A 15443-nucleotide genomic window follows, 5' to 3' on the forward strand; every position below is an offset into this window, starting at 1 on the left:
TTATTTCCAATCGGTGAAGCCTAGCTGAGAGGCAGTCATTCAGCTACCTGCACTTGGACAATTCAGTGTGCACACTTGCTTTGATGCATAGAGATTTTTTCAGCTTTCCAAGGAGGCATATCAGTTTCAAGTACTTTTAAACTGGAGAACTCATTAGAGTATCTGTGTTTTACTAAAAATAGCATGTTTCATTGGCCCAATGTTTCCTGTGGAACATTTTAGGTTTCAAAGTAGAAAGACACACATAGTCCTAGAATCAATGGCCATTGTCTATTTTAGCTGCTAAGTTAGGATAATCTGAAGGCTATACTACCAAGCTTGTAGGAACCCTCTGATGAGGAAAGGGTCTGGGTCACTTGTGGGATCACGTGTCTGAGCAGGGATCTGAATCTTTTTCACAAGAGACTGTCTGTTCTGATGAATCCTTTGTCACTTGTGGAGGTTAAAATTGTACATAAAAAGTATTGTATCAGTTCTGGGGTGGAGTTGAGGTGGAGGATAGAGACAAGAAGGTATTTAAGCCTCAAGTATTTCCCATAGTTTAAAGGGTGTTTTTCCTTGCACTACTGTGATTTTAGTTTTCTGACATATCCTCTGACTGTCAAGAACAAGGAGGATAGATATAGCAGTTTTTGTTACATTTGTGAAAGGCATTATCATACAAAAAATTTTGTAGTTCAGAAGGGATTTTGGTGTGAGGAGTGCTGAAATTCATTTCTGTGTAACTATGAACCATTGTAAAAAGGGACCTTTATTGTCCTGTAACTTCGAGTGAGCTACCACTGTGAGACACATGAAAAATTATTCAGACCTCATATCTTATTAAACTGAACTACTTTGTTGCTCCTTATTTTTAGAGCTTCTAGCTCTGTAAAAGTTAGAGGTAGTTATGTTCCAAGAATAATAAAAGTACCCAGAATGCACAGCCATAAAACATCATTGTCCTCTTGTCGGGAATAAAAGAAGGTAAGAGTCAGACAAAAGTCAAACCAAGTTTGTATGATATCCTGTTTGCTAGACTTGGGCTTCATTGGGCTGCAAGAATGGTGATTCTCAAGAAAGGAAGGATTAAATGCAAGAAATATTCCCGTCCTATAAACAGATTCTCAGCCTTCAAATTATCACAAAAGTAGTAGGGTTTGTTGAGATAGGACAAGGGGTAGTGGTTTTAAAATAGAAAGGTTGATTCAGACTAGTACTAGGAATTTTTTTCTATGATGAAGGAGGTGAAGCACTGGAACAGTTTAGCCAGAGAGGTGGTAAATGCTCCATGCCTGGAAACATTCAAGGTCAGGTGCTCTGAGCAAGCTGATCTAGTTGAAGATATCCCTGCTCACTGCAGGGGGCTGAACTAGAGGTCCTTTAAAATACACTTCTGACCCAAACTATTCTATGATTACAGTAGAAAAAGGAATTAGACTCAGAATGTCATGGACATCTCAGCCTCCAGCTGAGAATGCAATTGTATTAGTCTAAGTGTCTCAAAACTCTTCTTTCTCACTTGGTGTATTAAAGAATAAGTTTTAAGGAGATCCATGAAAAACGGGATCCCTGAGTATGAAGCTCTTTAAAGACAATAATCACTCTTTGAAAATTGTCCTGTCAGAAAACTCCCAGTTCACAGTGTTCCCAGTGTTGATATTTCAATAACTATAGTGGCTGGTTCAAAAACACAGAAATCATTAGAAATAAACCCCATTGCATATGAAGTGTAATCGGCAATATGAAATTACTGTGATTTGGATTTTCTAAAATAGGCTGTTGTGCTGGTCAGCAGTTAGCCCACAGAAAAAAGATGAGATGTAATGATATATGTAATGAAAAATACCTTCCCTGAAACCCATAGGATCTTAATTTTTCAGTGTATGATGAGATTCAGAGTTGTTTCACTTATGTTGCTTAGTTGAATGTAGACCTTCAAGCTGACATTGACACACTTAGAGAAACCTCTTTAGTAAGATGCTGGCACTGTGGCACCTCTTATTGCTAGAAAGATCATTGAGATCTACTATAATGTATAGATTTGTTAATGCTACTAATAAAGTAATGCATGTATTTTATCCTATAACATTTGGAGCTTTTTTCCTTTTTATCATGTCACTCTTACACTGAACCATGAGAGAAAGATAAGTCTTAGAACATGAGTACTTGATAAGAAATAAAAAACCCAAAATATATTTAAATGCTAGGTATTGGTACAGAATTGCATGGGTGAGGCTTAGGTAGCACTTAACTGCCATGACTTGGATTTTAAAAAAATAGTAAGGCTTCAAAAAGAATTTTTATGTTTAATGGAACTTTCATACACAATACAGTTTTTAAAATGTATTGCTTACAATAATTTCAGTTTTGAAAATCCCAACAGGAAACATATTCATGTTTAGGAACCAAAATACTTCTGCATTTGGATGTCACTTAATTAAATGCTTAACCCTAAAAGCTACTGCTGTACTAGTTTGTTTGGAGATCAGTCAGTTTGGTTTAGGGAGAGACAGACCTGCATTGGTTCTTTCTGCATGTGGACATGCATCTGTACAGAGGTCTACAGAAGTCTGGAAAATTGTTAGTGTTTTCTTGAAGACTAGATTGGGTTATGCTTCTTTTTTTGGTAGTATTTGGCATAGTATTTGCATTTCTGAACAATTATACAGTTAATAAGGTCGTTCAGAATCCATGTTTTTTTCTTACCTAAGATTGCTTTAAGTGAGAGGGCACAGTTTATTGGTGATCTCTAAGGAGAGAGTATCTAATGGAAAAACTTTGTAGGCTGAAAGACATTAAAAATGTTTGGCTATAATAGTGCACGACAGTTTATTATAGCTCTCCTTTTCTGCCAAGGGCCAAGTCACCCAAGGGCACTTCATAAAAAATGATGATCTGAAGCTGACATTGCAGACAGACTTGCCATTTTATCTTCAGGTTAATGTGGTAGTGTTGGCCAGTGGTTAAAATCATGCCTGACAACAATGTCACGGAATCATCTGCAAAGGCACTAATCATTTTTTACTTCAGTATCTTTTTCAATATAACAAGGATTACTGAGAGATTTCCTACTTAACACAGAACTGTAAAATATTTTTTCTCATAATATGGCTAATAAAAAATAGTTTCCTAAGACAAAATAACTGTTGAACAGAACTACAATTAGTATTGATGATATACTAGCTGAATACTTCATCAAACAAATTTCTGTCTGCTGTTCTTATGGAGTGGTCATTGGTATTTTCTTTTATGGTACTATATAATACCAGAATTACCTTCTTTTTGTAGGTGATAACAAAAAATAGACAGATTCACTCTGAAGTGCCATATTTTTGCTTTCTATCTATAGGGAACTGAGGTCTTCTGTGAGATAATTTCATGGTTCCTCAATTTTCTGATTTCTTTGTTAGGACCATGACATATTAATAACTTTATTGTGCGTCAACAGAGCATTGTGATTAGAATTCAAAAGCAGGATGGAAAACAAACAAACAAACAAAAAATCAACCTCCCAACACCCTCAGGAATATTCAAACACCACTATGGAAAACTAATTTTTTTTTTTCTATCTTGAAACTCACAGACTATATAAAAGATTCTGTTAGATTCTGCATTATGCTGCTGTCAGTTGAGCCGTGCTGCACACACTGTTGAATCACCATGTGGCATATTGGTGTAGAGGCTTCTGTCTGTTAAAATAGATTACACAGGGCTAACTCTATTGTCATTCCTGTTTTCTTATCCACACATAGTGTTTTTTTTCTAAAAATGTGTTTGCTGCAGCATATTTGTTACTTTTATGAGAATGAGGTTTCATGAATATTATGTTGTTTCTACCACCTACTCTTAAGATTATGAAGCCAGCAGGAAACAGTCATACTCTGCTATAATTAAAAACAACTGAAGCCAAGGGTCCTTTTGATGTTCCTTTCCACCTTGTACTCTTAAGATAGCTGCTTTGTTTTCCTGCTTATATTAAATCAATATAACATTAATTTTTATGTTGTTTCTTTTCTTCCCCAGATGTACATCCAGACAACAACACTTACTATCTCCATGAGTTTAAGTGCTTCTGTGTCTCTGGGCATGCTCTACATGCCCAAGGTTTATATTATCATTTTTCATCCAGAGCAGAATGTTCAAAAACGGAAGAGGAGCTTCAAGGCTGTGGTGACAGCTGCTACAATGCAAAGCAAACTGACACAGAAAGGAAATGACAGACCAAATGGTGAAGTCAAGACTGAACTGTGTGAAAGTCTTGAAACCAACAGTAAGTCATCTGTAGACTTGGTCAAGAGTGGCAGCACATCTTAATAGATGTACGTTCACAAGAATGCACTTTCTTTTAATAATAAACTTAATTATTTCTGTTGTTTGTTCTGCATGAATCCAGAGATGTGTCAGAATTCATGTACTGCTGAATGCAGGAATGTCTAAAGCTGTTTCAAAGAAATTGATTTTCACAGGAGGCTAGTAGAAAAAGACAAAAAAGCACAAGCAGATTTTGAAACGCCACATCTTTTAAAAATTGTTTGTTTTAGCTAGTGCTATTTTGATGTGTTGTACATTGCTGTGCCAGTGGTATGTCCTGACAGTTCATGAGGTGTATTTATGGTCATCATTGTATATTCAAAAGTCAAAGGCTGTTGAAAAAAAAATGATAATGAAAACAGCTAGCATTGTTTTTATTTTGCAGTCAGGTATGGAAACGCAAATAATGCTTTTTACCTTTCTACCTTAATATTTGTTGGATTGTTCATTTATCACAACTCATGAGTAACGCTTCCCAGCATAATGCTTCCCATCCAGGCTTTTCTTCTGGTCTCACTCATCTTGGTACAAAACCATGATAATTTGTGTGAAGCTTAATCATTACATGTTCTGATATATCATATGTTTTTAATGGGAAAAAAATTCTTTCCCATGTCAGTAAAGTTCTTGAATCTTGCTACATCTCTAAGTTGCTCTGGTATAGGAGAAAACAGGGGTTACAGCTCCCATTCCAGCACATGACATATCATTTTATAAACTGGACTTCATAATAATAATAATGATCAACTATGAGCAAAGACATTAACCTTATGCCCAGTGCTTAGAAATGGAGAATATTTTCTGAGAAGTTAGATGTCACATTAGATGGTCAGCAGCTGTGACAGCTAAGCTTTTCAGTCATTTTACTGCAAACAACATGGTTTAATTTTTATTTTTATTGCTTTTGGATGATATTAGTGTTAAAAAAGTACTGTTTTGGTTAAGGACATTGAGACAAGGAGGACCAAGTTTGCATTAAAATATTGTACTTTTTTCTGAAAATTTAACCCCCCTACTGAAATCTATCAGAGTTTGCCAGATTGAAGACTATATAAAAAATAGGCCAGAACTCTATGATACTGTACTATACCATGCTTGCTGATGCATGGAGGATACTGAGTACAAACTGTTTCACTGGAAAAACTCATGACCCTTCAAAATGTGTAAAACTGCTAAGGTGAGCTATGGGGTTATGCAGCTTCAGATTGAGACGTAACAAAAGACAACAAGAGAAGAAAGGCATAGAATAGGAATATGAAGGACTCAGTAATTTTACAATTCTTAGGAAAACTTAGAAGGAGAAGAAGGAAAACAGACATGGATTTTGCTGAGTGTACAAAATCATAAACTTCCAAGGAGAGGATAAAGCAGGGTTTTCACAGTAGGGTGAGAAAGAGTGTTATTAAGAAAGTCTTGGGTATCTGATGTTTATCTACTGTACCTAATTAAGAAATGCTGTGACTGGTATTCCTTAAACTAAGTTTATGCATAATTCATAGAAACAGATGCTACTGTTAGTCCAAGATAGATAGTCCAAGAGCACAGGGTAATGCTTATTTACGTGTTCTAAACATGACTTCAACAGTAACACTTCTATATAATTCTGAGCTCACTAGGAGTATATCCTGACCAGGTTCTCATCCATCGTAATGTTTCATAGGCAAAAATTCAGTCAAGTCATTTGCATTCCAGAAAGCTCTCCCTATGTAATTGAGTTCTAGGCCTCCCTGAAACAAAGGCTTTATTGTCAAAGACATTAAAAGTTCCTGTGAATTTTAAGTGCACAATGCAGCATAGGTCCTTTTCACTGTGTTACTTGTAAAAACTTCTTGACACCACAAAATTTCTTCTTGCACTGACTCTATGTGAGATGGATCTTTCTTTTCAGTGATAGCATATGAAACTGATTGCAAAATACCAGTCTACTTCTAGCATACCAGAAGTGGGCAGTGGTTGTTTCCCCCCATTACCAAGCACAAACACTAGAAATGATGATGCAGTTCTCATAACTAGGTTAGAAACAGGATGAGATAGTCACATGAGCCCTTTTGCTTCCCATCCAGAGACAACTCTGCTCTATCTAGTTTGTCCTGTTCCATGTAACCCATGTTATTCTATGTTGTCTTCCACATGAATATGTTCATGGGTTTATTTGGGGCAATAGGTCCATATTCAGTGAAAAACAAATTGTTTCTGGGAAACAGGATAAAAAAAAAATCCAGGTGTGGTTACAGAAGGCAATGACAAGTACATTAAATGAATATAGGTCAGATCATAATCTACATTGCTCTTTTATTTTATTGTTTTTATTTTTTGTTTCATTCCAACAGCAAAGTAGTAACTGGTGCTGTAAAGGAGTGTTTATTCTCAGAAATATTTTGAGCCAAGTCTGTTACTTTTTCTGGTTTGTCAAATGTGGTTCATGTTATTATTGTGAAATGCTAACAGTCTGAAAGAGCAGACAGCTGCTGAAGCTTTCAGGTCCCCAAACATTACCTCTACACTTATTCCAACAAACTAAAAAGACAAATGCAATATTTATAAAGTAAAAAACCACAAACACTCTTTGGAGATGAGATTAGTTTTAATTTATTTCAAACTACTGTCTACATTAAATACCTGCATTATAATTTTCTAAAGTAACAGCACTCAGAACTCAACTGAATAATTTTTGTTTCTTGATGAACTCTAGATTAATTCTATCAAAACTACAAAAGTTACAGCAATTTAATTATATCAGCTGAGGTGTGGAAACTGCTATTTTTGAATTTTGTATTGTATTCTTGCAAATGTCCTCACATAATTCAGCTTACTGAATTGTGATAAATCTGATTATATTACATTGCTTTGGGCTAAAAACATGCACATGTAAAGTTATCACAGAACTCAATTCAGCTCATACAGGATAATGTGGTAATCTAACTTAACTTGATCATGTATTTGACCTTACTGTCAGGGAAAGGGTTAAAACAAGCTCTCATCTTTCTATCCTTTTGTTCCCAAGTGTGCAGGGTTTGCAGATGAGCATTTATCTGTTATTTATTAGCTGGGAAAAAAATCCTTCTATGCTTGAAGATCCTGATGCCATTTCATCAGTCCTGCATTATTTTGAGTAGGAGCTCAGCAGGCCAAAAGAAAAAATAGAATCCTCTCAGAAATCCAGCTGTGGGAGCATGGGAGAGTTCAGACGGGATCAGTACATCCCATTTGAAAGATCTGAAAGATGCAAATTAGGCTAGACTTGCTTCAAGTGTCCCAATACATGCAAATAAAGCTATTTCATGTTGGTGCTAGAATATTGTGATCAAGTATAAGAAAGACTTGCTTTGTGTACCATAAGCAGTCCTTTCATGAACTAGCTTTTTCTAGACACAAAGTACTGGAACTACCTGTGCAAGTGAAAGGAAGAAAGATTCCATTTTGCAGCTTTCATTTTATTATTCATGGTTATATATATATTCTTAGGTAAAAGGATTATAGTAATATGTGAATTAAATAGTCTGGCTCTGTTGTGTCTTAAAAAATAGCAAATGCACTAATTCAAATTGCTCAGAAAATCTAAGAAAATGAGACAAAAATCAAGAAATAAACTTAGTCATACTAACCACTATTAATTTGTATCAATTTGGTGATCCTTTATTTAGTTAAATCTAGGATGCATAAGAGAGGAACTGTCATTTCTCAGTTTCTGTATTCTGTTCTTCACAAACCATCAGATTGTTGGGCTGAATTTAGCAGTTAGGCTGAAGAATGCTTTTCCTATCTATCTCAGCTGTTCTCACCAGACCCTATATAGAAAAGAGAAAGAAATTGAAGAAATGTATGGAAATAGAATATTTGAATCTATAGACAAGGAAACTTTTTTGCCATCCTGTTATTTTCATCTTTCCAGCTGCAATATTCACTATCATAAGTAGAACATGTCTGTAGCAGACAGAATATGAAACATTTAGAAAGTCGAATTCCTCTTTATGCAGTGTAACATAGACTTTATTATAGAGAAATAAGAGACTCAGTCCCCCATCAGTCTGATTTTCCATGTACCCAACTGATTTAAAATTATACACCTAAGTATGAGACCTGATGTAACCACTTTTCTCCTCCAACCATTACATTAACCTTGAGTGATACGACTTGAGTCATATTTTTATAGCATATTTTTTATATTTCTTAATAGCAAGGATGTAAGGGCTAGAACCTGAAACAAACTTTCTTAAAAGATTCCTAGTTGTTTGGTTTTTCAGCAATAGTAGAGCTGTTCAATTCTCTCAACATATTGCCTCGTTCTGAACAAGGAGTATCAGCTTTGACCAAAAGAAGACATGATTAGCTGACCATCAACATAAGGAGACCATAATTTTCTCCAGCTAATATGTTCTGTAGGGACTATCTGCTCAGTTTCTCTAATTTGGAAAGGGTTAGGCTATGTTCCTTTCAAGGAGCATAAGTCTCATTTTGGATGGACAAACCACCACTAACTGCCATGTTGTCTTCAAACAGTAGAAGAGAAAGAAAAATCCAGTCTCTAAAGTAAAAAAAAAATTATGTAGAATTCAGACAAAATAATACCAGGTGTTGAAATGCTGTTGTGGGTATGCTGAAACCACTCACCATTTTACCTCTGCTTTCCCAAGTCATAAACAAAATAAGTGGTCATGAACACAGAAATTGGGATCCAGTTTATACACTGCTTATATACATCCTTAAATATTCTTTATTCCATGAACATGGACCATATTGCTTGGAAATATAGTAGGACATTGTCTGAGTTCAAATGCTAAATATGTTTTTTCCCTCCTCTCTTGATTCTTAAAATCCTGAATTTTTTTGTTTTTGTTTTTGTTTTTGGTTTGTTTCTTTTTCTTTTGATTTACAGCCTCCTCTACCAAGACAACTTATGTCAGTTACAGCAATCAGGCAAACTGAGCAGGGATGAAATGCACTGGAAGATCTGCAGGACTGGATCTTGCAAACATAGACTTTACCACCACCAGAATTCAGTCTTGAAAATATCAGTAGTCTACATTCAAATCAATAGTCAGTCTCCTAAAGAAAAAGGATCAAACAAAAGCAAAAGGCAAAAAGAGACAGGGGAAGGAAAAGTCCAGTTTTATAACATAGTGTCAAGCTTCTGAACTGTTCACTCACAAAAGGAAGCAAATCACAAAAGGAAAACAAATGTTAGCTTGTGAAAAAAAAAAATGCTGTTGAAATAAATCATGTCTGATGTTATATTTGTAAGTACTTTTTTGTGATTGTGACAATTTCCTTTCCTGTCCTACATTGTTCAACTCGTAAAAGAAGATGAGTTTGTTTCTTGTGACGGCTGACTGAATTAAGTCCTGGGTTATGCTAAAAAAATGCAATGGTCAATGCATGCTAATTTTTATACAAAATAATTTATTTCTAATAATAAAGGAATGTTTTGCAAATGTTGAGACTTGTTTTGTTGCAGTTTTAAGGGAAAAAGTCCTTACACTGTTGTCTATTGTTTGTTTAGAATGTGCAGTAAAGGTGGGTGTACAAATAAAATAAAAATCATGGCATCAGAAGAATGCAGTGTAAACTCTAAGCATGTGTGTATGTATGCATGTATGTGTGCACCTGTGTGTGTACATACGTGCATGCCTGCCTGCATGCGTGTGTGTGTGTACTCTGCAGTGTGTGAATTTATTTGTTCAAAGCTTTGTGACTATATTTTCTAATGGAAGGATTTTTCCCTCTTCTTACCCTCAAAGTAAATTCATTTTATATGTTTGTAAAGTAAAGGAGTCCTGATAGTAATTATTTTGTATGATTGTATTATATTTTTGAGTCTCCACTAATAATTTTGATTCTTTTCATTTCTGGAACTTAAAGTTTGTAAGACTTTATGACAGCTAGACTGGATTAAGCTGAAAGTCTATTCAGCCTAGTATCCTGTCTCTGACAGGAGAATGTAGCAGATGCATATCTCAATAAAGGTGACTTTGAAATAACAGAAGAGAAATCAATGGAGAATTTGGAAAGCAGTAGCCTAGTGAATATATGTACTATTGCCTTATAAACACAAATCAAAGAAATAAATGCCAATCTACAATCTAATCTCCTTCATATCTAATGCCCATCATTGTGTGAGGTTTGAAACAACTATGCAAAGAGAAAGAGAAAATCACATTTATATTTATCATGTTAATGAACCCCTCCGAATAATTAAAAAAATACAGATAGGGACTGTCCCATTTGTTACTATTCCTGTGATGGATGTTCTGTAAGACTTTTTCACTCCATCCAGTACTTGCCATTCATCAAGTCAATGGGTCCTCACATGCAGCTGATTATTAAATGTTATGTCTCCTGACTTAGCCTGGATGGCTCCTTGTGATTTTATCCTCGCAGCAGATGTATTTTTATAATATATCTTAAGGGAGCTGCAGTGGGTCCTAAATTACATGAATGAAAGTTGAAGTATCTGAAACTGCATCTCTTTCTATTACAGTGACAGCATTTAAACTTCAGTGCAGCTGTCAACTGTATGCTAGTGAGTGTTCATTTTCAAAGATTTGATAAAACATACTTAGTGTTTCCCAGAAATTGCATGTCTGAAGTATTGTCTCGTGATTGCTTTGGTATATATGGTATTGTGTGCTTGGTATGAAAGATATTTTGTGTGAAATTTCCTCTAATGACTATGCTACAAGCACATAAAAGCCAAAACTACAAACTAACATATGCTTTCTTTAAAGCATATAGATGATGCAGGTAATGCAATGAAACCTGCAAAAAAAAAGAGTAAACTGTTTTAGTTCTACTTTGTTAGCCAATAGCTCATAAACTTGAAGTTTTCTTGTGGAAATACATTGATTAGATCAATTTTTAACAAGACAGATTTTCATGCCTAGGATGGATTTCCTAAAAGAGAAAGAAAATCTGTTTTATCTGAAAAGCAATATTTTGACAGAGTTGCTTTTCAAGAAGCCTTTGAAAAGTTTCATTTTCAATACACAACGAAAGAAAGTTTCAGATACTTTGGAATATCGATACCTATTAACTTAAGCATAACCCTATGCATCTGAAAAAGCAGTACATGGGAATTGCATTTAAAGCACATTTCATATACACATAAACATATATTACATGTACATAATGATTAGTATATGATATATAAATATTTTCCAGTTTCTCAGTAGTCTGAAGAAAATGTTATTGTAAACAGATTTGCCAGGATCAATAAACATTTTCTTTTGGTTGAATAGCAGGTTAAAAATGGAATGTAGATTAATATGTGCATTTCTGTGTAATTCTCTCTGAAACATGGAGTATATTAAGGCTGTAAATCCCACTGGCATCAATGTAACTAATCAGATAAATGAGAACAGAGTAGGAATTACAGAACAGCACTGGTCTACAGGCTTTCCTTTCAATAGGGTGGTTATATGCAGTTCATGAAAATGCACAGAATAGTCCACTCAGATTTCACAGTCATGCAGTAGCTGAGATCTTGAAGTTTAATAACTAAACTTTTGCCTAGGTACAGTAATTTTTTCCATCTAAAATTAAAAAATGTCTTTATTCTACAAAATTAGGATTTATTTCTGCTCACATAGAATCAGACTATTCAATTACTATTACTGATAACTTGTGTGTGGTTATGCTGAAGCAACTCCATCAGGGCACACAACTTATTTTTACTGACAGCAGAAACAAGTCCTTAATGTTGTTTTGTGACTGCAAGATAGATACAATGAGATCTGAATGACTCTATGTATCAGGTCAATGAACCAGGAATCAAACAGAGCTAACAGGCAATACTTTAACTTTTCTATAGAAAGAGTAATGAGCCACGGCATCTAAATTCTCCTTTTCCAGAAATGCCCAAATAACAATTTCCACAAAAGGGTTTTTAACTAATAACATTACCTCTCTTCCAATTAATAGATAATTTTTAGTACTAAACAAGGAAACAAATAAAGCAAAGCATTACTAAGAGATACAGTTTGTAAATCTATTTTATCGGAAGATAACTTATTCATTTATACATCTACTTCAAGGCAGAATATGAAGGCAGAAGACATAAAACGGTGTAGGGAGCAGTAGGCTTTGTTTTGAAAATGTGCATAAATGATCCAGTATATTTCCCCTTTGCATCAGCCATTAAATAAAATGATAGCTTATTACACTTTCAATTAACTTAAGTGGCATAATTAGAAAATTACATATTCTGGTTGAATTTTGAAGAGCAAAATTCAATGTCAGAAGAAGGAAACATTACTTTTCCCAGTTTTGATAGTATCTAATCTAATGGCACCTTTAGTACTTGTGATACTGCAATTGCATCCAGAAAACACCATTTTATATGCGTGTTTCATTTGCTGTGGATTGTTACCTCTTGCAGTCTGAGTGTGAAAAGGTCTTTTTCTCAACAAGAAGTAATTTCCTTCAGACTTTCTTCTGAAATTTCAGTAGCTAATAGGAGAGCAAGGAATGTGTATCACTAATCCTTTATCTGCTTCCTGGGAAAGTAAATTATTGTTATTAATGGGTTACAGCAAATAGAAGAAGGAGCAGATCTTTTCTGTGAACTGCATCCTATACTTCTGAATAGTATAGAAATCATATTGTGTCCTGCTTAGCTTAAAATTTAGCTTCTTTCTTGGCTTAAATTATTAGTAAGATCATGAGAATGGAAAAATATTTGGTGGAAATAATCTGTTGCATCTGTGCAATGAAAATAAACTGGCTGACGTGAAAGACAAATTAATCTGTAAACGCTTTGGTTATAATAACTTAAAGGAAATTGGAAAACTTACTAATGAGTATATTAAAAGCTTTATCAGGAAACTTGTTTCAGCAGAATCTTATGAACATTTTCAGGTTGTCTTAGAAGGTTACTGTAGAAGTCTTTGCACATTTCATATATTTTGATAACTGTAAATTCCTCTGTCACATTGAAACACTAAAATAATGGAGAGCAATACTTTTTCTCATTTGACATTAAAATGTGACAGCAGGTCAATAACTGCCAGGAACTTAATATTTTAAGTGGTACAGCAGCAGGGAAGAGAAAACAGCATTGTCCTAGAAGCTGAAACAATGCTGTAAATACAGTAAGATGCCCAGTATCCTTATTGACAAACCAAGCTCCTGTTTGTATTAAACAAATACCTTGTCTCCTGGTAGAAGTGGAGTAATATAACATACAGAGGAATATGGACATGAATGAAAGAAAAAGAGCAGTCACAGCAAAAAACCCTTCCATAAGCAGCACAAAATACTGGAAAATGTTGAAGGATTGTACCAGCTCCAGACACAGAACCCTGTAAAGGGCACACTCCATCCCCAGAGTGGGTGTTCATCTTACATCCTCTGCAGAGGTGCAGTGAGAAAACATGACAAAATAATCAATGGAAGCAAATAACAAAATAGACCCATTTTTCTTTAAAATTCAAGTAAATATTATGATGGTGTCCAAGGAATAGGCACAATTTCTGCAAAGACCTGCAAATGCAAGTATGTTAACATTTTTTTCACAAGGTGTAAGCTGTGATCAAAGGTTGCAACATCACAAATAAGACAACACCTCTCTTTCCACCAATGAATTAGCTCATTCTCTTTTATCAATGACTAATTCAGTGCCAGGATTTCAGAAAAACTCAGACAATTCCCTGGCCCATCATAACCTAGTCTGAGAAGGAACTGGATGACATTTTCCAAAATAAAGGGAAAATTTCTCTGTAAAACTGTTTTTTTTTTTTTTTTTACTTAATTTTAAATTTCCAGGTCACCAATATATTGAACAACACTGCAAGTGCACTAACTTCATCCTCATCTCAGAGGAAGGAAAACATAAATTGCATGGCTGGTATCACATCCTGCTTCATGCACAGGTGTCTTTGATGTTCTTTGAGTGACAAGCCAAAGTTAAACATTATTCTGAAAAATTTTTCTGCAAGATTGATGTCAATAAAAAGTGATATATACGGTACTAGTTTGAAAGCCTTTTTTTGCTTCCTGTTTACCTGATAAAGCATTTGCTCTGTTTCTGGAAGCCTACTGTACTTCCCAAGTTGGCAGCAGTGTCTTTACTGTGTTTGTGATCACTATCACATCAATATCAAACAAGTATGACCTTTAATAAAATAAACTATATTTATTTAACTTACAAGTTTTATTTTTCCTAATATTCCTTGAAAGTTTGATGAACTTTTCAAAAGACATGGTTTGGTTTATGATTGGACATGATCTTTCTTCAATACAACTTCTAGTAGTTTTGTCTTACTCCATTTAGAGCTATTTTTCCAAGTATTCGCTTTGGTATCATGAAAAAAACCCATATCAATAGAGTAGATAAATGTCATGAAAAGGAGCAATATAAGGAACAAGAAGGTGAAAACTGCTTAAAGAAAGTAACAGAACTCCAGACAACCAATTTCTTTCTTTTGAGGAACAGAATAACCATCCATATCTAAAGACAATTTCATAGGCTGCAGCTGTAAGTCTTCCTCAGTGGCTGTTTTCTTAGAAAACCTTATCAATTTGATTAGAATGGTATTTTTTTGCATGGAATTTTAATAAAATATATATTAAAAAAAAAACAGAGCGAACAGTGAAAATGAATGCTGGAGATGCATAAGATATATTGAACTGCCAAATTTTTGAGAACTTGCATGTTACAAGAGGAGTAAAAATTAAATAATTAAAATAGTAAATCAGAGATGAATCTCTCAATACTTCTATTTATCTATCAATATTTTTACATCTCTCACATATTACAGGCTGTAAAGAGTACCTCAATATTACTTGTCTATTCTTTTTATATCAGAAGTTCAGTTCTTATTGTGTGCATAATTCTGGGACAATAGAGTAGTAAATATAACTGTATCCATATATTCTGTCCTAGCTCCGCATAGTTTTTACATCACAAGTGCTAAACACTTCTGAAAAAAAATATGTTATTTATTTCTTTGTTTCTATGGCTCATACACTTACCTGAAAATATAGAAGGAGTTGCAATCATTTTGATATAGAGGTTATCATTTCTAGTGAGAGCTTCTCTCCTTTGTCATTGTTTTCAGTGTGACACTGAACAAGGAATGACAGAAAGATTAGTTTTATACAAAATTCAGGATATTCTTCACTGAATGACAGCTATGGAGCACACAATTTGCAAG

The 15443-nt window shown here is 34.5% G+C and overlaps 1 protein-coding gene across 5 annotated transcripts in view; it reads left to right on the top strand.

The window, feature by feature from the left end:
* The window catches only part of GRM8 (glutamate metabotropic receptor 8), a 316002-nt gene extending 301016 nt beyond the window's left edge, over positions 1 to 14986 (top strand). For 4 of the 5 annotated variants that reach the window (XM_021555217.4, XM_021555218.4, XM_021555220.4 and 1 more), the window contains 2 exons: positions 4006 to 4252; positions 9170 to 14986. In XM_021555217.4, the coding sequence (XP_021410892.1) occupies positions 4006 to 4252; positions 9170 to 9219 (297 nt within the window). In that variant the 3' untranslated portion in view covers positions 9220 to 14986. Of the gene's footprint in view, positions 1 to 4005; positions 4302 to 9169 lie in introns of all 5 variants that reach the window. The other variant, XM_021555222.4, reaches the window with a different exon arrangement.
* The last annotated feature ends 457 nt before the right edge of the window (positions 14987 to 15443 follow it).

This window comes from Lonchura striata, chromosome 1A, assembly GCF_050655825.1.
Source record: "Lonchura striata isolate lonStrDom1 chromosome 1A, ASM5065582v1, whole genome shotgun sequence".
NCBI classification, from domain to species: Eukaryota; Metazoa; Chordata; class Aves; order Passeriformes; family Estrildidae; genus Lonchura; species Lonchura striata.